The 23,049-nt window shown below is 38.1% G+C and overlaps 4 protein-coding genes across 4 annotated transcripts; 2 read left to right on the top strand and 2 right to left on the bottom strand.

Annotated features, from left to right (window-relative positions):
- Positions 1-153: 153 nt before the first annotated feature.
- Positions 154-3,766, bottom strand: LOC146471673 (histone-lysine N-methyltransferase SETMAR-like). Its single transcript, XM_085120214.1, has 3 exons — positions 3,557-3,766; positions 2,563-2,734; positions 154-1,675 (listed from the first exon to the last, which is right to left on the bottom strand). Exons 1-3 carry the CDS (start codon positions 3,644-3,646, stop codon positions 1,053-1,055), a joined length of 885 nt encoding a protein of 294 aa, XP_084976340.1. The 5' UTR covers positions 3,647-3,766; the 3' UTR covers positions 154-1,052.
- On the top strand, positions 3,762-6,024 carry LOC146471672 (EF-hand calcium-binding domain-containing protein 10-like). Its single transcript, XM_085120222.1, has 4 exons — positions 3,762-3,917; positions 4,053-4,217; positions 4,350-4,440; positions 5,828-6,024. Exons 1-4 carry the CDS (start codon positions 3,818-3,820, stop codon positions 5,868-5,870), a joined length of 399 nt encoding a protein of 132 aa, XP_084976348.1. The 5' UTR covers positions 3,762-3,817; the 3' UTR covers positions 5,871-6,024.
- A 135-nt stretch (positions 6,025-6,159) lies between these two features.
- Positions 6,160-11,262, bottom strand: LOC146471671 (uncharacterized). Its single transcript, XM_085120221.1, has 5 exons — positions 10,838-11,262; positions 10,276-10,434; positions 9,686-9,787; positions 9,129-9,309; positions 6,160-6,955 (listed from the first exon to the last, which is right to left on the bottom strand). The coding sequence occupies exons 1-5, from the start codon at positions 10,895-10,897 to the stop codon at positions 6,816-6,818; spliced, it is 642 nt and encodes a 213-aa protein (XP_084976347.1). The 5' UTR covers positions 10,898-11,262; the 3' UTR covers positions 6,160-6,815.
- Positions 11,263-14,181: 2,919 nt separating this feature from the next.
- LOC146471670 (uncharacterized) lies at positions 14,182-19,554 on the top strand. The gene is made up of 3 exons (XM_085120193.1): positions 14,182-14,624; positions 17,346-17,586; positions 18,728-19,554. The coding sequence occupies exons 1-3, from the start codon at positions 14,325-14,327 to the stop codon at positions 18,994-18,996; spliced, it is 810 nt and encodes a 269-aa protein (XP_084976319.1). The 5' UTR covers positions 14,182-14,324; the 3' UTR covers positions 18,997-19,554.
- The last annotated feature ends 3,495 nt before the right edge of the window (positions 19,555-23,049 follow it).

The raw sequence follows: 23,049 nt of genomic DNA, 5'->3' as shown, positions 1-23,049 counted from the left end.
TTTCTTATAAGAGCCCCCCACCCCTCTGGAAATTCCAATTCAACCTCATACATTTCTTTAATTTTTTTGGTCTCTAGGAACCCCCCACCCCCCAGGAATTTCCATTCCCTTCCGTGGGGGGAGTATGGATATTTTCTGGTGCTACACATTAAGGGTTAAAGGGTTAATGGCTGTCACATTTCTTTAACACAGTTAAAAATGAAGCAGGACATTTTGGAGTTCAACACTCAGTTCTGGATACAACAAACCAAGATTCGCAATTTCTGCACCACAATTTATTCTTTTATCAGAAACTTTACCGCCTTAACTAAATAAAGTTATTTAGATAAGGGGCTAAAGTTTCTAGGGAAAGTGTGGTGCTGTGTTGTAAGAGGAGTGAAAATTAACATTAATTTGGTTTTATCAACTGGGTTGACAGGGTAATTTGGCTACTGTAAAGAGATGCAAGAGCTGATGTTTTGAGCGTTAGCCCTTCATCAGAGCGACTCAATTCACAATGTTTGAAAAGTTGCATTTCTCCAGAATATTGAAAACAATACTGTATTGTTTCCCACAATATTTTTATACCTGCCAACTTTCTCTGAGTCAAATGCGCGAGATTTTTGTCTCGTCATGCACGGGATTTCCGAAAACGTCCGAGCCACTTCTGAAGATTTCCGACGATTTTCCGAAGACTTACGAATGTTGCCGAAAATGCCCGAAGATATTCCGAGGACCTTTGAACACGTTAATACGATTCTAACAAATTGTAGACATTTGAAAGCTTTTGCGATTGTTATAAAGGGCAAAGAAATAATACATAACAAATGTGGAATGAAATGAAGTTTATTTAAAGGACAGCTCGTCCGGGTTTGTGAGTCACGCGTGAAAAATTGTCCTCGATGCGTGAGATCGATGTGTTTAGTCCGCAGGCGTGAGACTCACGCATAATGCGTGAGAGTTGGCAGGTATATATTTTACAGCGCTTGTCGAACATTGGGCACAAGTGCATCTTTCATCTCCAAAAATGACAAAATAAAGCGTAACCTTGTAGGATAGTAACAGCCCAAACTCTACCGCTGATACAATGATGAATCAAAAGGAAGGAAACCTCTGCAATTCTGTGAACCACAGGAGCAACTCTTAGGTTCCTTTCCAAACTCTCTTAAAACTTCCAATTCTTTGCATATGTCTGAGTCAGTTGCTTCACTTGACGGCCAAATGCTAAATTCTCCTGAATAGTCAAATGACAGCTCCTCCCCAATATCAATGTCTCTAGCTGCAAATAGTGCCAGTTTGGGTACAATGGAATCCACTCTCACTGGCACCATGACAAGATTAGGACTGCATGAATGATTTATAAACCTTGATGCATTACCATGGAAACGAGCATCTACGTGTGTTCTTAAAATCTGATTGTCTGAGCTATGTTCCCGGAGAACTATAAGGTAGTTCCCTGTTTCATGAGTCAATTCAAGAACACGTTTTTTAGCTTCCTGGATTGAAATAAGTTCACCAGCGTATTCAGACACAAAAGTAAATTTCTTGATGATCTCCAGAGCTTTCAAGCCCCATCCTTTATGTTTAGTTAAGAAAACTTGGAGGTTTAGATGTTGTCCTTTTTGAACCACTCTGTTCGGGCAAGTTTCTGGACAAGCGCAGTTACTGTTACATTCAAACACTGGTTGGCAGTAATCTAGCAATAACAGAGGGTGTAAGATTTGTCGTAAGTCTTGCAAATGATGGTGCATTACCTTCGGATGTTAAAACATGTACCTCAAGAAAATAGCCAATTTTACCTGAACATGACCAATACAACATCCACTCACTCCCTTGTGCAATTATTACAAGGTGGTCTCACTAGTAAATGCAGGAAACCACCTTACCAGTACTAATTAAAGTCCAGAATCCTCCAACAGCCGGGAGATTCAAGTCTTTCTACTCCCTCTTGAACACTAAAATATACTTTAGTGTCTATTTGTACCACTTGCTGGCAAGGAATTCAACATCATTAGAATAAAATGCTGAACACATATGCATATAGCATGATGACATGTATAATTAACAATTATTCCACGAGCGCGCGTTGGATATGAGATGATAGATAGCCAACGAGGCGCGTAGCGCCGAGTTGGCTATAATCATCTCCTATCCAACAAGCGCAAGTGGAATAATTGTTTTATTTAAAACAACCGAGAAATATTGCTAGATCTTACTGATTTCGCTGTGCAAGAACGACCAGAAGGGGCAATTTAATGGTCGCCATTTCTCGGCCATGGTATATGAGCCATTATACCATGGCCGAGAAATGGCGACCATTAAATTGCCTTCTGGTCGTTCTTGCACAGCGAAATCAGTAAGATCTAGCAATATTTCTCGGTTGTTTTTAATAAAACAATTATTCCACTTGCCCTTGTTGGATATGAGATGATTACAGCCAACTCGGCGCTACGCGCCTCGTTGGCTATCTATCATCTCATATCCAACGCGCGCTCGTGGAATAATTGTTAAATAGACTTCCCATTGAGATTATATCTATTCATTTAAATCTATCTAAATATCAGATTACTTTGCAAAAGTTACCTGTTGGTTGATGATTGTAGATCTGAAGACATCCCTTGTCATCATAACATGGACCATAGCTTTGTAGACAAGGACAGATATCTGCTGCACATTGATGGCACTCACATCCAGGGTAGAAAGGCAACTTAAATGCTTCACTCACATTGGGCCCACCAATGCATTCTGTTGTGTACTACACAATAAAAAAAACTAAGTAAATGCTAGAAAGAGCTGGTACCAATTTTCAGCTGAAACAGCTAACGCTTTAGTCACGTACTGATCAGAACCATTTTTGGTCCTTAACAAAATTAACATGGATGGGCCTTGTCCAGTCTGCAGAGTATGGAAGAACTCAACAACTGATCTCATATGTGCATGTGTGCAGAGGTATAATCTGCAAGAAATAATAACACGCACTTAACATGCTCTGCAGCGTGGCTTCTGTTCATGTTGCTGTTACCTGGACTGCTTATCCAGAAGCAGAGACAAACACTTGCACTATTCACAGTATCCTCATATTTATATATAATTTTTATGTTCACCTACACTTCTGTGGTGGTGGTCTTTTTTTTTTTTTTTTGTTATTATTATTATTATTATTATTATTATTATTATTATTATTATTATTATTATTATTATTAATTTTTTTTTTCATCCAAATTTCAAACCCACACTGATACAATATTAGCTTGATTTAACAGTACATATTTGGCATAAACATGCAAATTCGTCCGTAGCGAAGGTGTAATGATACAAAACTTGCACAGATCAAAAGCCGGTGTACCGGCACACACTGGATCCACTGCTCGCAAGTTTTGTACAGAACAATTATTAACGTTCGAATCCATGCGACTGCTAGTTTTGTACAAGAACAATGTGAGGAAAGCCTAAATCTCATGCCTACAGGTAGGCAGCCTAAAAAGTACCATAGATTAATGAAAAGGCACGCTGATGTATCAAAAAAATAAAACAGATCACACTGATGTACGTGGGTGAGGATAAACAAGTATTTTACCCCAAATGCCGTTGGCTTTTGATCGTTGAGTTCATTTATAGCTGGTACCTTGACCCTTTCCCGGCCATTTGATATATCCTCTGATATCATTAATTACGTTTCTGCGTTTGAGTAAGCCAAATACATCAACTCAAACTGTTACATCGTCGAACTGTTTCAAAAAAATAACCAGGCGCAAAGAATTTACATGCGCGGGCCCTAGGAACGAAATGTTACCGCTGGCACAGTGTTTGTCACTATAGAAACAGCACTGAGATCAAAATGGCGAACAAGGAGAGCGATGCTCAAGAATACCTCAAAAACCACAAGATATTGGAATTATTTGAGAACTTGACGGCACAGTTGATATACGAAAGACCAGGTAAATATTTGACGCAGTATAGTGTGATGTTTTCTGGCTTGCAGCTTAGTTAAGATGAGATAAAAGAGTCGTTGAAGATAGAACACTTTTAAGACAGAAACTGTCTTCATTTCATTCTTTTTGTGTTTTTTTCAGAGGATCCAAAGGCGTATATGAAACAGTTCTTGGAGAAATTAAAAGATGCAAGGACAATGCAAAGAAATTATCCGTGCATATTTGACGACAGCAATGTGAAGTCGTTGTTTGGAATGCTAGATGTTACTGGGAAAGGATTCATAACATACGAACAGTACAAACAAGGTTACATTCCATGTTCTGATGCAATGGAACTTGCTTTCTTCATTATTGTTTCAAATATTCTTCTCCACATTATTTTCATATTACTGCATAATGTTTTATTGTAAATTGATTGTGTTGACTTTCTGTCAACAGGTCTTGAGACTTTAGGTGTAAAAAAATTTGACAGGGAGCCCCCTGGTGGAGACATGGACAGAATAAGTTCTGACACATTTTTAAAAGAGGCGTAAGTATGATTTATTCGTGAAATATTAAAAGAGGTTCTCAATAAGTTAACCATCAAAGGATTTTAAAGTTTAACAATATTGGCTTATGAGATTTTTTACCGTATCCATCAATGGTTGATATTATACACTTTAAGTATGGCCCCAAGGGAAACAGTTAGTTTTGTTTTCCTGAGAGTCCTGATGTTTCCCCAAGACGAAGTCGAGGAAAACATCAGGACTTGAGAGAAAACAAAACTAACTAGTTTCCCGAGGGACCATACATTAAAGGGACAGTATCACGCTATTTTTAGTAACACATCGAAAATCGGAAAGACGCTATTCGGTTGATAGCAGCGAAGATATAATGACAAAAGTCCATTAAAAGACTATCAGAATGCAAAGAAACTATCCAAGGACATTTTCGCCGGCAGATGACCAAGATAGAGAGAGGTTCAAATTTGAAAACGTCTGGCAGACGTTTTCAAATTTCGCTGTTGTAACACACTAAAAATCGCTGGTTGTACTATATTTTGGTTCAACCTTTCGTCTTAGAATCACTATTAATATTTCTTTAAATTAGCAATAGAGAAATTAATTAACACAGTGTTCAAAGCTTAAATTTAGTGAATTTTGTCCAAAAATCATGATATCTCCCATCGATCTCCCATGATACTGCCCCTTTAAGTGCTTTGTTATATATTTAGACTTGCCCTTCAACAATCATAGCAAAACACACAAACAAACAACTAAGGGGGCAACAACTGCGGTAGTTGAGGGGCACATGAACAAGAGTCAACCAATCACAGTGCTCGTTTTGTTGAGTGAAAGTCTAGGTATATAACAACAACCATTGATGGATTGCGAAACATAAAATTAGGCAATATATTGGCACAGTCCCAGCCTACGTTAATTAGGTATACATTTCCTGACTCAAACTCTATAAATATTCACATTTGCTTTTTGTGGAAGACTAGAAGGTGAGTATGACAGTGCATGTATAATTATTAATGTATGTGGCTGTCCAAAAATCTTTCCTGTAAATTATCAAATAGTCCATTTCCGAGTTGCTTTGAACCTCATTATGAAAACGAGGCTTCTTGCAAAGCTTTTGTCATGAAATTAGTTTTCATTTATATGCAAACAAAACTAATTTTCGCATGAAAGCCTTGCACTTGGCCTCACTTTCATAATGAGGCTCAAAGCAACTCAGAAATGACCTATGGATCCCTTTTTGAACAAAATACGTTTCATTTTAGTTTTTCATGTAAATGAATGAGAGATATTTTAGTTGTCAAATGTGGATGTGTTTATGAAACAGGCATGTACATAAATAACCATAATTTTTTCAAGCCATTTCAAAGGGTTTGTGTGATAGATATTTATTGTCTGTTTGTCTTTCTTTTTCAGGCGTCAGGGACTTGCTCAAGCATCTGCCACATTTTCTTTATAACACTTAAATTAATGATGTAATTTAAATATACCGATGTTGTGGGTTTGTATTATATCACAAAGGTTTGAGAGAAACTTGTTCATTTTACCAATGCTTGTCACACAGTGTAATTGTATATAGTTTGTGTAAATAAAAATTGATGTGTTTTAACATGCTCCGTTCGCAATATTTTATCTATTCCTTTTTATTTGATTGGTGTATTCTTTTGCATTACAACCAATCGTTTTCTGTTTGTTTAATTATTTTAACTTGTTGCAACTTTACAAGCAGCTTTTTCTATTAGTTTTGAGTTTGTTGTACTACAAAAAACCTTTTTTTCTTAATACAACGTGTTGCATTACAGCCAATCTCTTTCTGTTTTAAAGAGTTCACTGGGTAATTCATCCAGTGGGATTCTAAACACTGGATGGGTAATTAATGCATGTTAATGTTGGAGATAATTTTGTGGCTTTTCAGTAAAAAGAGCTCAAGACACATCGGTTTTATGCAAGAAGATGTAAGTTTGTTTTTGCGTTAAATTTGAAATTCAAATAAGCCCTAGCCAAAATAGGGTTTACTTTGAACAATTTTGATTTTGAGGTAAAAAACGCACTTATGTCTGTCTTGATTAAAACCCTTCAATTATTTTTTGCTCATAATTTCTTCTGGTATAATGTGGGAGTGGCGTTTTCTTTCAAAAGGATGTTTGTGTCTACAGCTTTATGTTTACATTTGACAATCAGAGACCGGGGTAGTTATTTTCAGAGTTCTACATGAAGGAAAGATAAGATAAGATCAACTTTATTTAGATACGGCAACATATTCAACTATACGGCTAATTTTCAACAAGGGCGTGTTACTATCATGATGCTACTACAATAAAATTCAAATTAATTATGCCAATGTAGGAAAATTTATATTTTCGTTCAACCGGGGAGGCTGGAGTCCCTTGACGCAAACACTGATCTAGCAATTCATATCATGACAAATTTTCTCTTCCCTGCATTCAAGACAACTTGGATTTGGACAGAGCAGGTAGCAAATCTGAACTGTGATGCAAACTGAACCAGAGCAAGAACTTCGACGAACAAGATCCCGGGCTTGGCCTGAAATGATAAAGCAGATACATTATTGTAAGAGTAAGAGATAAGAGTCCAGCTTAGGGACCGTTCATTTTTTATGAGCATGAGGGGGCTGGTGGGATTTGGTTAATTGCCACTACGAAACTGTATGACCCCCCCCCCCCCCTAGCATGCAATTTTTTTTCCACATGCCCCCCCCCCCACCCCAAGCAGAAACTTTTTTTCTGATGACCCCCTCCCGCCCGACCAGAAACAAATCATACTCCTAACTTTAGCAAAACGCTTATGTACTGTTTATATCAAAGATAAACGTTATTGTTACTGTGATTTCTTTACAGTACTATTAAAAAGTTACCGTGCTCTACTTAGGTAAAGATTTCTCTTTAAAAAAAAACGTTTTATAGATAGCAACACGTTTACGGCAACGGCAAACCCTAAATTTCCATTTAGATTCTTAGAGGTACTATAAAAATTAATCAAGCAAATGTTTAAAGTGAAATTACTCCCCTTCGAGTAGAAACATATATAATACACATACAGATCTGACTAACAAAATATGGATCGAAGCATACCAATCAACGATTACGAGTCATATTAAACAGAAAAAAAACAGCGGACACACATACATCAGGCGCGTAGGTAAGGGTTAGATAGGGGTATTTGTTGAGCGCCAGAGGCGCTCTTACTAGGGGGGTCCGGGGGCATGCTCCCCTGGAAATTTTTGAAAATCTAGGTTCCCAGAAACCTCATTTCCTGCATTTTGAGACCCATTTTAGGCAAATCACAAATTTGTTTTACAGCAGCTTTTTCAGCTATATACATCATTTCTTCGGCATAATTGTCTCAACTTAAACAAGAAAGTTCAATGTACATTCCGCGCCATGTCAAGTTCTGATAGCTATTCGATCTGCTGCCGTAGTCATACACCAAGCTGGTAAACTGCATCTCGGGTGTAGGCCTTCAAACAAATTGACTATCTCGTCAAGATTGACTGGCATATCATATTGGATGTGCATTAGAACCAGGGCGGACAACCTCCTCATTGTGCTTTTTCTTCCGCCATTATTGATCTTCAAAGGGGGTTCGTTCGAACCCCTCGAACCCCCCCCCCCCCCCCCTCATACACGCCTGGATATTAAAGTACTGCTATTAAAAATGACAGTTACAAGCTTTTCTGAAGATGGCCTACAGTTCAGATTTACCGTCAACTGAAGGTCACCAACAACAGTTCTATTATTAAAAACTAATCTGGATGTTCACACTAGGCATACTACTGAGTCTACTGATACTCCTGGGTTCAAATAATTTACTAATCAACAGTCTTTATAAAAGTGAGTACTATTAAACAGAACATTAAACAATCTATTGATATAGTTCTGAGTACAACCACTAATAGAAAACTACTCCCCCACGGATGATTCAATAGTGAGACTGTTACGTTTTTATATTAATTTGAACTTGTACAAACATAGGTTTCTACTTCAGTTTATATTCATTATTGCTTTTCCAACAGATATACTTCATTTCCTCAGTTGTTGTAATATGAAATGCAGATTTCGACCTCAGTATGTAAAACAAATTAAAAGTGGTTAGGAAAATCGTATTAAATAAAATTGAAATAATATTCAATTTCTTCATCTGTTTCTGTGTTGAGTCACTTTCAATTTCCCCTACAAGCCAATTATTGCTGGTGACCCCCCCTCTTTCACTAAATTTTTTTTGGTAGCCCCCCCCCCCCCTTTAGTGATATTTTTTTTCTCGTGCCCCCCCCCTAAATCCCACCAGCCCCCCCCCCCCCCCCCCCCCATGCTCATAAAAAATGAACGGTCCCTTATGTTCTTTTTCCAAACTGAATAATTTCCATTTAACGTTATTGGATCTATTCTCGCACTAAACTCGCAGTAGTAAAATGACTACAATTACATTGTTTAAACGCCGAAATGACACTTTGGCCACGCGCGCGTACTCTTCCTCTATTGGCAAAATTCACACTTGCACTCATCTCTATTCCCTGCTAGCAGAGGTCTCTCTCCTTCTCGCCGTCAGAGACCTCGGCTGCTAGCAGCAGGGAATCGTCTCTATTCGTCTGCGGATCCGGTAAACTGATATCACCAAATGGTTCTTATCGACGCATTCGCAGACGTTTAACCGTCTTGCAATGCTTATGGGTCGATGGGTGGATTCATTTACTAAATACCTCCTTGTGATATCGGTGTGATTGAAACTGATTCCTCGACGGGCACTGTTCGGTAGATCGGGAAATTTTCACAGGCTTTTCTCATGGCCTTACTGAGACTAGAGCGATCCTCTATCGCTTCCTTGGCAGCCATGGTGGCCTTCACCTTCTGGAGATCAGGGTTGTTGTAAATAGTTGCTGCCTAGAAAAAAAAAAGTGATGTTCCGGTCATCAACAACTGACAGGTTTGCTGGAAAAGAGCGCGAGCGATAATTGGGTCTCTAGAATCCAGATTTCACCCAAACACTGTAGTTTGGACCAGGGACTGGTCATCTTGGTCGTTTGAAATGTAGTTCCGCGCAAGAGCTGCAATTTACGTAGCGCCGAGTTGGCTATAATCATTTCATATCCAACAAGCGTGAGTGGAATAATTGTTTCAGTAAAAACAATCGAGAAATGTTACTAGATCTTACTGATTTTGCTTTGCAAGAACAACTAGGAGACAATTTATAACGGACTTTTGCATCATGGACAGACATTTATTCCTCCTCTGCAGTAATAATGAATGTTGTCCATACCTTGATGAAGGCCTCACGCATTTTTGCTGGGCGTGGTAATTTCTTATTCAGCTCTGACACGTAGCAGACTTGCTTGCCTGGCAAACGGATCATCGTCAACCTCTGAAATAAAGAGAATTAGTAAATTGGAGTATCCTGCTGGAACAGAAGCCTTTTCCGGTTTTTGTTTAATTTATTTCACCTGCTGCGCACAGACGCTCTTTCCGGAAAGACGTCTGCTCTCACTGGCAGGATGGCTGCCTTGAAAACGATTTCTTTTCCTACCATAACTAATGCTCGCTGGAACTCTCGTAGGCTGCAAGGTAGCTTGCGATTCATGCGGAAGGATTAGAAAACGAAGCCGTTGTCCCTTAATTCTTCATAGCCTGTCTTAGCTGTTACAACCTTTAAGTCAGCGCAACTATACATGTACTCTTTATAGAAGATGTTCTCAGCACCCGTTTGCTTGGCGTTTCTTGATGATATCGGATCAGGAAGGTGAATATAGGAACCTAATTTGACACTTCAAGAATTCTAATTATGAACGAAGCATTAAGAAATACGAAGGAAAACTCTGCAAACTCGAATGAGCTAAACAGATAGTGATTTACCTTGCGAAAATCGTTGATCACGTCTGCTTCGTCCGATCGTTCACGGGATGGCACGTGAAATGTCTCCGTCTTTTTTGCAACATCAATCTTGACCACCTCATCGAATTTGACTTTGCCCTCATCATCGATCACTCGAACTTTGAATGTCGTTGGGCTTCCCTTTGGGAAAGTAAGAGTCATTTGTTACGTCGAGATTGAGCTATTAGTGCGAGATAGCTCGAGATAAAGCTTAAACCAAGCTTTGAACCTATACGGGCAGGTACTTCCGGTTTAGTTTCTGTTCAGAAAACAAGCTCTGACGAACCAATTAAGTGACAAAAACTTCACCTTGTTAGTTGTTTCTCTTTCTGCATAAAGTTAACTTTAAAAATAGTACTGGTTGCGTTGTATTGGAATTTTCGTCCATAAAAAGACAAGCAAATTAAAACCGCTCTGAATTGTGCGCATAGGAAAGGCATGCTATTTAGTCAACTGTGGTCAGTAGCAACTGATCATGAATTGCTGATGTTTTTGTACCACATTTCATGTGAGAAACCATTCTGAAATTTAGCCTGATACTTACTCGCAACGTTGCGACAAAGTACAGCACTATGATAGCCACAAGAAGATGGGTATCATTCATGTTTCCAGCTGAGTGAGATTAGATCCGATAAAACCCTGCCCTAAGATGATCTGAGTCGGAATTTGCGGCGATGTCGATCGATTATGACCTATAATATTATGTGCGATGTAACAGTCTGGCCGCGTGCTTTTATAGCTAGAGCAGTCTTAATACCTCAGTGGCCCCCATTTATCATGTTTATGAATCAATCGATCAAAACATAATGTTATTCTAAAATGAACACTGACATAGCAAGACGCCATACAGCTGCGGTTTAATTGGGTACGAAAGCGTTTCGCTACACGGTGCTGTACAGGCAACAATAGGATGCATTAGGACTGCATCTTGCTTCTCACGATGAATTGTAAACTCTCTATATCTAGTCTATGGCAACCCGTTACAATGACAGATAATGTCAGTTACAGTTTTATTACAGATTATCAAAAAGCTGGATTAAAAAATTCATTTAATAAAGGTAACTAGGCAAAAAGAAATTGTCTTAAAAATCAGACTGATAATAGGTACGGTGGTATACTTACTATCGCGTATTTCGTCCCAAGCTGGGAGGTGATATCTCCCGTAACATACAGCTAAAAGTCAGAGAAAAATTTATCAGCTCAGACTATAAAGGCTAGGACTCTTTCAAAGAGCTTGCCATCTGTCAATACCACACGACATCGTAACAATCAAATAATCAGCAGTGCGTTGAGAGGAAATCACTCAAAAACAGGAAGCTTTTCGGCACAGGACTGAAAACAACTTTAGGAAATTGAAACTAAAGGTAATTTTACGGCCTACTTGGCCAAAGGTGGGCGTAGTTTATAATTAAAATGACACATTTTCAGTATAAACTGAAACTTTTCTTGGAAAATTAAGTTCCTTTACTTTCATAATTCGATCCATTTCAGTTTAACTATTAACGGTTTGGCTTGAGTTCTTCTTTTGCCATAACGAGTTATTTTTGATATAGTTTTGTTCCTATTATAAATTTCATAGATTGAATGCTTCCGTTATTCCGCCTGCTTTTGTTTAACACAGGAAATTGGATATTACATTTATTCAGTATCCCAAGGTATGTTTGAATACAGTGTTCTTGGTCAATTGAAAAGCAAACTGCATACTTAAACTACCAATATGAATTAGAAGCCAAGCGAGTAAGACACTTTGATCAGTCCGGCATAACCCATTGACCAACTGAACGAACAAGGCACGAGTGACACCCGGAAGCTATAAGCACTATAACTTGACTTTTGTCGATTCTCAGCTCTCCTCCTCTCACGAATCAGCGAGAAAGAATGTTTTCTTGAAAACTTATGTCAGGAAATTGGCTGCTCTTTTGTTAAGGGGCCAAATTTCCTCTCAGTACTTCACATCACCAATAACGAAAACAGGAGTCGCAAAAGATACAATTTCATTCGCTATCGAGTTTAGATCCCTTGTTAGACAAAATTGCGCTAAATATTCACCGCAAAAAACTGAATGGATTAAAGACAGACGTCAACGCAAAAAAGACTTTTGAATACGCTTCTATGGCTATCGTATCTTTGTTTGGGTGCTCAGTCATGATTAGCTATCAGCCGTAGAAGACCTCACCCTCTTAACCAGGAGGCCCTTATAGCGCGTTGCTCAAATGATGTAGCTGTCGACTCGTCAGATTGGTCAGTTTGCGGAGGAGCTTCGTCAGTGTCTGCTTTTAAAATTAAAAAAAGAAAATGAGGCCTTACGAGTAATTTAGCTCTAATTTGCATCTGACGTCATTTAAGTTTAAACTGAATATTAACCATTCTACTCACCCTGGACAAATTAAAGTTCGTCTTATAGCACATATTAGCTGTTAACAACGACAATCTTCAAAGAAATTCGCATTTCTCCAGATTGCTTTCCTTCGAAAACAAGAGCCGCTGGCCGGGTTGTTCTACTACTTACGAAGGCTCGTTTGAACACGTTTTTGGAATGGTACGAAACTCTTACTCGCAAGAAACCTCGCGAGATCTGAAATAAAAAGAAGAGGATATATTAGACCTTTCTCGCGAACACAGTAGCCAAGCTGCTCTATGAATTAATGTTCAATTACAAAGATTTGCTCAGTCGTGAATAACTTTTTCGTAAGCAGCTTTCTTGCCTCAAAATTTTGCCAAGTTGTTTTAGTGGACCTCAGTCATTTACAATCTATTCTGATTTGTCTGAAGCAGAACCCGCGCCTAGTTTTAATCAAAATTTTACCTTTTTTTGTTTGATTTAACTCCGCCAACCACACCAGTCATTAGTTTTGAAGTAAAGGCTGGGTCTTAAATATAATTTTGTCAAGTTGTTTCATTTGATTTACAAGAAGATAGCAAAAAAAAGCCCCTCGCATCACCAATGCAATGAACATTTAATCAAATCATCCACGCAAGAATCATATGACTGGCGAAGTAGTTAGTCAACAGCTAAAAATTAAGTGAACGCCAAAAAATACATCCCTTGAGTAGTGCCTACAGCTAAATCCTGTTTTTCAACTTATTTGTCAAGTTTTTTCATTTGATTTACAAGAAAATAGCAAAAAAAAAAAAAAAGCCCCTCGCATCACCAATCAGCACTGAACATTTAATCAAATCATCCACGCAAGAATCATATGACTGACGAAGTAGTTAGTCAACAGCTAAAAATTCTCTGAACGCCAAAAAATACATCCATTCCGAGTAGTTCCTACTCTAAATCCTGTTTTTCCAGTTTCAAATCCGCACTGCACTCAATTTTTGTCAGTGATTCAAGTTATGGTTTTGGCTCCTGATGAAACTGGAAACTCTACATCGATCAAAACACTGATGTAGGGTTAGTTAGTTAGGGTTGGTGGTAGTAAGATTAGAGCTTATTTTAATGAAATATTTTTATTCCCCCCCCCCCCCCCCCCTCCCATCATTCTCAAAGACGTTTTCCTCCCATTTTATACTTGGAAAATTAAAGATATGATGATTGGGAAGGACTCCGTGTCTTCCAATTTAACGTCTAAATTTGTAAAAAGTAGCCCCTTTTTTATTTGTATTCGTATTGTTTTATTTGTTATTGTTGTTGTTTTTTTAATTATGATGTCTCACCAGCCTTACTCGATTTAATGAAGATGATGATGACGAATTATACTCGTGATGACACTCGTGATCTCTACTACACGGTAACCTGGGTTACCATCACAACGTTGTAGCTAAAAATAGCAATCCACCAGCCGGCCGGGGCCTGGATTCCATATCTTCAAAATGATGGTGAATGCGTGGTCATGAGGGCATGACGCTGTTCTCAAAAAATAGCTCTTTTGTTGACCTGGTTGATCGACCAGGTAGTCATGTGATTCTATGATTCAACCAGTTTTACTGGCCATAAATGTATGACGAAATGCTTCCGACAATAGAACGATCAGCCATGCATAAAAGCAGCAAAACAGTGTCTGCGATGATTAGCTTTCAAGATCGCAATGGCGGATGGCGATAGAGATTATTCTGCTGATATAGCACGAAATCTACGAGAAATTTTCGACTCTGACAAATTCGTGATAGAGAGTTTTTACGAGAGAAGTCTTAAGATTTCTCAAGCGTTGTGCCTTTTGTGGCATCGCCAAGATTCTGGCGATGTTCCTGGAAGGAAAACAAGTGCTCCGCTCTTTGGTAGCGTTACTGCGGCCGCACTTGTTGACTTGTACGTGCTCGGAAAGATCGATTTTGAAGACGCACGGGTAACATGTCTGGGTATAAAATACAACAAAATGGTGCTGAAGGTAAGGAAACTAGAACCGGCAGTGACTTATTACCTCTGATGTATAAACTTTGAGTTAGTTCAGGTAGTTTATAGCTATAGTATAGGGGGCCGTAAGGCAAATTATTCATGATCAAGCTGGTTGCTCATGCACGAGCAAGTTTCCCTTGACAATATGTTTGGACGTTTTTGTATTCGTTTGTATGTAATTGTTGAACAGAATTTCCGGGACTTTTTATAACATAGCGCGCGTGCATCGTAATCTTATTCCTATTGGCGTCATCATGGTACAAATTCTCAACATATGCACGACCGTGCGTCCATCAGATGACGTGTGCAAGTCAGATGGGGGAAGCATGCGCACACTGTGTTATTAAAAAACTTTTACAGAGAGACAACACCATAAAAATGTATATTTATAAGAGCTTGAAGTTAAATGAAACGTTAAGATTAAACCGATATGAGAAACCATTTTCTCCCCCATATATCGAGTTGTGGATGCACTTGGGAAGTTTGGAGAGCACTCAAGAAGCTAGAGTTGCTCTCGGCTACGCGTCAAGCAACTCTTACGCTTCTCTCGTGCTCTCCAAACTTCCCGCGTGCATGCATCCATAACTCGATATACGCACGCTAAGCTTGAACCAATTCTTAAGTATAAAAAAAAAACTCTAACGCCAATTTTTGCACAAGGGAGACTTGTCAAGAAATATCTTAGAAAATTTTGTCGCATACTTGCGTGATGAATCTCCTAAAGTTACACATGTAAGCGACTGAAAGAGACCATGCTTTCAATCCTCGCATTTCTTTTTTACTAACTCTGATACTGGATTGTTCTTACGGAACATTTAACATGTTATATGCATTTATCACATTTGCTCTGTATTGAAGCTTACATATTTCACTGCCAAAATGTCTATTTAAACAAATCGACGGCAGTTTTCTATGGTCTGTTTAACAATTAGACGACAAGCTCAGGTTTCTATCGGCTGATAGTTGGCGAGGGGCGAAGCCCCGAGCCAACTATCAAAGTTGATAGAAACCTAGAGCGAGCCATCTAATTGTTTTAGCATACCTCAGTGATCGATCTATGAAGCAAAAAAATCTTTATATTTCATAAATTTTGATATATTTGTACAATGATGCATGCTAAATCACGCGCGCTCTGACAAACTGCCGTCTATTAATTGATAGACAGCACCTGTGTAGCCAATCAGATTGTGCGTTATGCGATAGTCGGTCACTGAGGTATGCTAAACTCTTATAGACCATAAAATGACGTCAAAAAATGTTCAAAACTCAAGTGGAACCACGGGCTGCAGGCGAGTGGTTTCACTGCCAAGTTTTGGACATTTTATGGCGTCATTTCATGGTCTATAAGAGTATAGACCATAGAAAACTGCCGTCGATTTGTTTTTTTACAATAACATGGAAAAAGTATGAACCGAATTGGCTATTTTTTTCGTTGAGAAAGTGCGCGCGGTACATCTGACGTCATTTTTATTGTCTGTACTCTTATAGACAATAGCTACAAGCCAATCAGCGCGCGGAAATCTGGACAGTTATTGTAAAATTGGCATTTTTACAATAGCTGTCAAAATTCCTGAGTGCTGATTGGCTTGTAGCTATTGTTTATATAGTTCAGACAATAAAATTTATGTCAGTTGTAAACGCACACTCTTCTCGAGGGAAAATGAAGCCAATTCTGTTTGTATTTTTTCCATGTTGTAGTAAACAACAAAGCAGTTTTATGTGGTCTGTATTCTTATAAACAATACAATGAGGCAATAAAAATAATGTTCAAAACTTGGCAGTGAAACCACTCATCCCACTTGATTTTTAAACATTTTATGCCATCATTTTATGATCTATAAAGAGTATAGACCATAGAAAACTGCTGTTGATTTATTAAATATATCATACAGCGCTCTCGTCATACCCCAAATGAATAATTATCCTACATATAATCTTGTGACCCAAAGATTGCATGGTAACCAGTCTTGATGTTCTACATGTCCACAACTTTCAGCATCTTGCTTAAACAAGAATACTTTGGAGGAAAGTTATTGAACTTGTAATTTTATTTCTGTAATTGGCTTATGGGGATTGAGCTGTAGTGTGTCATGTTTACTGCTGTAACTTCACAAACAGCTTTAATAACACTGTATAGTAATGGTGCATGTATTCATAACATACAGTTCCAGAAAATATCCATACTTCCCCCATGGAAGGTTTTTTGTTTTGCACCCCCTACCCCCAGGAAATTCCAGTTTAGCTTCATACTTTGCTTCTAAAATTTAGGCTCATGACTTTCCGTGGGGTGGGTATAATTTTTTTTCTGGAACTGCACAATAACTTTATTAATGTGTCTGAACATACCTAACCCTGAAAACTCTGTCTGGGAGGGAAGATGTAATGTAATTTTGTAATTCATTTACTGACAAAGCACCAAAGAGCTCTAGGAGCCTGTTCAAAGGTGTTTGTGCGTTCCAGGTCGAATTGGAATTTGAAGATGTTGGTTTTTGTGGAGGGAGGAAAACCGGAGTACCTGGAGAAAAGCCCTCGGAGCAGGGACGAGAACCAACAGCAAACTCAACGCACATTTAACGCCAAGTGTGGGAATCGAACCCAGGCCACATTGGTGGGAGGCGAGTGCTCTCACTACTGCGCCATCCCTGCTCCCCATGTGTTGTACCCAAAGATTTCTAGGTTGGTTGTAACAGGCCTGATTTGTGCATTTTTTCAGGTCATTGATTCCACACCTACAAATTCTTATCTGGATGACTGCCTTCTTAATCAGATGGTGGAGCACGCTCGTAAACATCCCAACAAACCGAGAAGTGCTGAGGAGTGGATTTTAAAAGGATCCAATTATCACAAGCCAACCTGTGTTTCAGCCACTTTTGACAGCCTTGTCAATCTTCGATTAATGGAAAAAGTACCCAGGTTCTTTGGAACCTCTGTGAAATACCCAAGTTTAAATCCAGGTATATTTATCATACACGTGTAACTGTTAATAATGTTCTGTACATTAAAGGGGAAGTATCACGGGAATTTGGTGTTATATCAAAAACTCCGAAATGTTTTTCCATCAACAGATTAACTTAAACATATTGATCAAATTTGTTGTAAACTATCACCCCAGTGTACTAGAAACTATTGATGAGTGTCTCTGGCCACAGATGGACTGGGTTAGAATGGACTGCAACTTTAAAAAAGTTAAGCTAACTGTTTTCAAGTTCTCGCGTTTTCGTTTCCAAAATGCACTAGAGTAGGTCATGAGTAGTTCCTTTCAAGAAGTCAGTTGATTTCTTTTCTTGCTGTTCTAGAATTATTTTGTAACTAAGTGAAGGTGCACTATTTTCCCCACAAAAGGTCAAAATCCCAGTGATACTTCCCCTTTAAAGCGGTTTTTAATTGAATGTCAAAAGTCATCCACATTTCTTTTGGTTTTGCTTTCCTGTGCTGTGTGATTGCTTGGCACAACTCATTGCCACTTCCTCGACCAGTGAGAAACAAATCCAAAACGAATCACGATGCTCTGGCATACGTGTAATTTGCATTTCCCATGCCTTGCACCAGTTGTAACACATATTTGCTTTGGAAATACCATGCAGCTGAACATCCATTATTGTCTGGTATGACAAGGGGATGCAATTTAACCCTGGAATCAGTCTTCCTTTAGAAAATGAAAATAGTTTCCACTTTTCTCTTGCTTTTTTATTTTAAAAAAAGTAGATCTTACAGTTACCTTAGTAAATTTTGAATGTTTGATTTATCAACAAAGTTTGTAACTAAAGGTAAATTGGCCAAAGAGACCACGAGTGCTGGCTTTTCAAGCTCCCTTCGTTGGAGTGAATTTGTCAGAATAAAGGACTAATACTCGAAACGCCAGCGTTCAAATCTCTTTACGGTGGCCAATTTAACTTAAGTTATCAACTCTGTTGATAAACCAAACATTTGTTTCTACTCCCGGTCCCCACCGACACAGCACCACAGATTCTTTATAAACTAACCCCCTTATCCATGAGTACATTTTGGCTTTTTTCTTGGGGTATCTTACTGTATGCTTTGTCGAAGCTGTGGTTTCTCTATGTGTGTCATTAACAGTAATGGTTCATGTTTCAGGGGCACAAAACAAACTTGCCAAAGAAGTGAAGATGATTGCACTCTCAGGGTATGCGATAGATGGCTTCACCTGGACACTTTTGAAGCTGGCTCGCTTTGCAGACTCGCTGAACATCGGTGGCGCACCAATTTTGAAGCACCACTTTAGCAAAGAAGAATACACTGATGCTAAGAAAAAGATAAAGGAGTTGATTGGCACAAAGAAAGAAGACAAAAAGGGGAAGAACAGAAGTTACACCAAGGGCCCTGAATTTGACAACTTGTTTTAAAACGAAAACTTTTTAATACAGTAATGTGTGCAATGGGGTACTCAAATGGTAGGTCTCCAAGAGGACTGTTTGGAAGGATCATTATAGTCACTTAATGTATGGTCCGAAGGGAAACAGTTAGTTTTGTTTTCCCAAGAGTCCTGATGTTTCCTGAGACGAAGCTGAGGGAAACAGGACTCGAGGGAAAACAAAACTAACTAGTTTCCCGAGGGACCATACATTAAGTGCTTTGTTATATATTTAGACTTGCCCTTCAACAGTCACAGCAAAACAAACAAACAACTGAGAGAGCAACAACTGCGGAATGACCGGGATGCATTTGTGTTGTTTTGATCAGGGACATGTGACCAAGAATCAACCAAACACAGTGCTCGTTTTGTTGAGTGAAAGTCTAGGTATATAACAACTTCCTTTATTTTCCACTTGTCATCATCAGACCAGTCCAGATTTTGGCTATTTTAACCCCAACAAATTGGACTTTTCTATCAGTTTTCATTTTGAGTTCCTCACTCCACCCTTTACCCAGCTGATATTGAGCGAGAAAGACAGTTACAAAGCAAAAAAAAAAAAAAAAAAGAGTTCATTACGACAAGTAATGGTATTAGTTTTATTTATTTGTTGTTAAATTTTTGCCAAGATAAAAGAATGTAAATTTATTGACCCTTCAGGTGTTTTCAGTCAAAGTTGATTTCAAATGTTATTGAGTATACATAGTGTATTTGACTGGAATGACAGAGGTCCACCCAGGAAAGAAGCAAATGTATTTATACCCCATAGTAAAGAAGTTTATAAGTGGAAGAATAGTCAGTAGTCGCTGCTATATCTGGCTGTTATCCTGTGAATTTTGTATTTTTATTCACTTTTTAAACATTGTCATTGTGTGAGTAGCTGTAAATAAATCCCCTTGAGGGAAGGTTGTATATGTATGTATATGTATACTAAGATAAGAAGTGTACCACAGTTACTCGAGTTTCATGCATTAAGCGATCATGTATATGTATGTGATATAAATTATAGAGAAATAGGTTTTCAGTGTGAAGGGCGGTTTATGAAATAAGTTTGTCGTGAAAACTGAAAAGCCGTCTCGAGCAGGAATTGAACCCTTGACGTTCTGATGATCTAACCACTGTTACAAATTATTATGGAATGGTCAAATGATTGACTCTGAAATATAGCCAAAATAATATTGTAGTTTTATCATAATATCATGTAATAAGAGCAGGAATTGAACCCTTGACTTTCTGATGATCTAAGCACTGTTTCAAATTATTATGAAATGGTTAAATGATTGACTCTGAAACATAGGCAAAATATTGTAGTTTTATCATAATATCATGTAATAACCGAAAACTTGGGATGCTTACCATTTATGCAAACCTTTCGGATGGAAATTTTCGGCTTAAATACGAAATGATTTAGCTTGTCTTAACAGAAGATAGATAACATGCAAAATGTATGAGCATCAGCTGTAAATCCCAAAAGGAGTATTAAAAATCCATCACTTTGACCAGAAGCCCATAATTTTAGAAGAACTCCATATGGAATGATGCGTACCATTTGATTTTCCAACTGGAATTTCCGGGTTTTCCATGTAAATGGTAAGCACCCTTGGTTTCAACTCCCGGCCTATAGCTCAGATAAAATGAAGAAAGTACAGTACTGTAAGGTGGCGACCAGGCCTTTTTTACTAAACAAACATGTATTTACCGTGTCATGAACATGGTATTGAAACTAATGGGTCCACAGAAGAAATCGAACCTATGACCTTGAACACATTGATCCGATGCTTTAACCAATGAGCCTCGTGTACTGCAAGACATTTGGAAAGCAAGGCCATTGATAGGTTCATGTTGACTGGCGCCTTTCATACCGCCGGGAACAGCATTTTTGAGTTTAAAAGAGAGTTAAAGAGTTTAGTGTGATGATGAGATGGTTGGATAAAACTAATAATATTGTTAATCACTAATAAAAAAAATGTTCAGTCAATAATGTGCTACACTCTTTTCTTTATATAAGAATTTTGATTTTCCGACCTAGGCTGAATATTCGTATTTTTCTGCCGATGTTAGTCTGAAAACATGCTTGTGAATATTCTTAGATAATAGCGTATGACATTTCCGTTTAGAATGTATTAGGGGTATCAATACAAGTGTTTGGTCCAGAACTGTATCGAACTGTCATTAGCATCGAACATTTGGCTAGTGCAGGTTTTTATCGTTTTATTGGCTAGTTTTGCCGTTTAGGGTCGAAAAGGAAGAATTTTGGAGTTTAGTTAAAAACATAATTGTATTGTGTCTACAAATTTTCAACAAAAAAATTATATTCTTTTCTTTTATATTCTTTTCTTTCGTTGAAAACCGCTACTCACTGTCTACCACAGAATAGATAGCGAGTAGCGTAGCCAATCAGACTGAACGGCATTCGTGATAGAACACTAGTAGCTATAGATTTATACTAATCTGTGCAGCGGTTTTCCGAACAAAATGCCGGCCGCTTCGTCGCGTTTTCGAAGTGTCTGCGATGAGGAAATAGATAATTTACTTGTTTAGTTTTGACCGACTAGTATATTTATACTAAAACAATTAGATTATTCGCTCTCTATTTGTATGCGTGATAGCTGATTCGGGCGCTATCAGGCGATAGAAATCGAGAGCTCATAATCTAATTGTCAGTAAATATTTCATAGAGCATTACACTATAGGTACATGTGGAGCTCCACTTTTGTGGGCTTTTGCCCTGCTAAGGACCTCCGCTACAAAAAAAACTTGCTTACTTTTTACTACGAGTTTCTTTTTATACAAATCTCGATGTGAGTTATGTACATGTGGCAATTAATAATCGATTGTAACAAAATAAATTGATCGAAAACTCTTAGCTAGTGATGCGATTATAGATTACGTTTCATGATTTATTCATTTAATTTATTTAACCGTTTCATTTTTTCTCACTTTTTTCACATTCGTTATCAAATTTTACAGCAAGCGACGTCTTGCCCTTCCAAAAAGTGACCCATACTACAATTTGTCAGTAATGAAAATAAAAGTAAAATTCCCGGCAAAATGTGCTCGGAACAGACAACAACTGCTTGGTAACTTAACAACAACTGCTCCAGAAAGCTTGTGATGATCGTGGCGGCCACTGGATGTCCTTTCTTTTGCCGCCACCGATCCGTTCCAGGTCACGTGGTCTGGTGCCCAGTAAGCAACAACTCTCAGAGGAAAAGATACCAGAGAGTCTTCTTTATAAGTTTTTTATAGTTCCGAGAAGAAGATTTATCAGTAGAAAAGTTAAAGTTTGCCAGAGCTTTCAGCTCACTTGTTTCCAGTGTGATGATACATATCGTAAATCTTCCTGTCAACAATTTATTTTCCATTTAACTTTTGACAACGTGTTCCGTTAGCATTTTGAACTTGTTAACAATTGACCTGATGTTTTACTTTTGCAAAAAAAAATTGTTTGCTCTTACACTATTTAAAAATTTTAAAAAATTTATTCGCTAGCCATTGATTCACTTGACTGTTTCAATATTTTCATTACTTTTGCTTAATAGAAACATTTCAAAGTTCACTCTCTGTTACATTTATTTTAAATTCACTTTCATTGCTTTATATTTCAAAGTTGATCAGTCTGTTTCACTTTTTTGTAATAACATTTTTAAAAGGTTAGCAATTCAGTTGGAAAATGCTCCGTCCCTTTCCTCAATATAAGTATATTGGCACGAGTCTAAATCTTGCAATAAAGCAACTCTTCAGTTAAAGTTCAACCGGCTCTTTCCTTGTATGAGACATTCTTTTATTGCTTTCATTTAGGAGAAGGCGGAAGGTTTTAGATGATGCAGGATCAGCGTAAAACAACTTGCATGTTTTTCAACAGAGTTGAACTGCAAAACTAACTTTTTCCTTATTTGGGGCTAATAAATCTCGCTCGCCGGTCATAGTCGAACTGTATAAAAGGGCTCCATTTGCACCCTTTTTTATCGCAGTCACGGAAGGAAACTTGTCGAGACAAGACAAATTTTGTTTACATGCAATTGGCTTGATGTTTTACTTTTGC

This window comes from Pavona decussata, unplaced genomic scaffold (genome assembly GCF_977016875.1).
Source record: "Pavona decussata unplaced genomic scaffold, jaPavDecu1.1 SCAFFOLD_102, whole genome shotgun sequence".
Classification (NCBI taxonomy): Eukaryota; Metazoa; Cnidaria; class Anthozoa; order Scleractinia; family Agariciidae; genus Pavona; species Pavona decussata.
The sequence above is the reverse complement of the archived record's forward strand: the minus strand, read 5'-3'. Positions and strand labels throughout refer to the sequence as shown.

Bases quoted from the DNA above. Each gene is read 5' to 3' on its own strand.
- LOC146471673 (XM_085120214.1), bottom strand. From the start codon at position 3,646: ATGATATCAGAGGATATATCAAATGGCCGGGAAAGGGTCAAGGTACCA. The intron at 2,735-3,556 runs GTAAAATACTTG...TTTATTGTGTAG, and splicing joins AAAAGCCAACGGCATTTGGG to TACACAACAGAATGCATTGG. The intron at 1,676-2,562 runs GTAACTTTTGCA...TGTTATTGCTAG, and splicing joins CTACAATCATCAACCAACAG to ATTACTGCCAACCAGTGTTT.
- LOC146471672 (XM_085120222.1), top strand. From the start codon at position 3,818: ATGGCGAACAAGGAGAGCGATGCTCAAGAATACCTCAAAAACCACAAG. The intron at 4,218-4,349 runs GTTACATTCCAT...TTCTGTCAACAG, and splicing joins ATACGAACAGTACAAACAAG to GTCTTGAGACTTTAGGTGTA. The intron at 4,441-5,827 runs GTAAGTATGATT...TTTCTTTTTCAG, and splicing joins GACACATTTTTAAAAGAGGC to GCGTCAGGGACTTGCTCAAG.
- LOC146471671 (XM_085120221.1), bottom strand. From the start codon at position 10,897: ATGAATGATACCCATCTTCTTGTGGCTATCATAGTGCTGTACTTTGTC. The intron at 9,310-9,685 runs GTATGGACAACA...TTTTTTTTCTAG, and splicing joins TGCGTGAGGCCTTCATCAAG to GCAGCAACTATTTACAACAA. The intron at 6,956-9,128 runs GTATTTAGTAAA...TTATCATTTCAG, and splicing joins CACACCGATATCACAAGGAG to GCCAAGCCCGGGATCTTGTT.
- LOC146471670 (XM_085120193.1), top strand. From the start codon at position 14,325: ATGGCGGATGGCGATAGAGATTATTCTGCTGATATAGCACGAAATCTA. The intron at 14,625-17,345 runs GTAAGGAAACTA...GCATTTTTTCAG, and splicing joins ACAACAAAATGGTGCTGAAG to GTCATTGATTCCACACCTAC. The intron at 17,587-18,727 runs GTATATTTATCA...TTCATGTTTCAG, and splicing joins ATACCCAAGTTTAAATCCAG to GGGCACAAAACAAACTTGCC.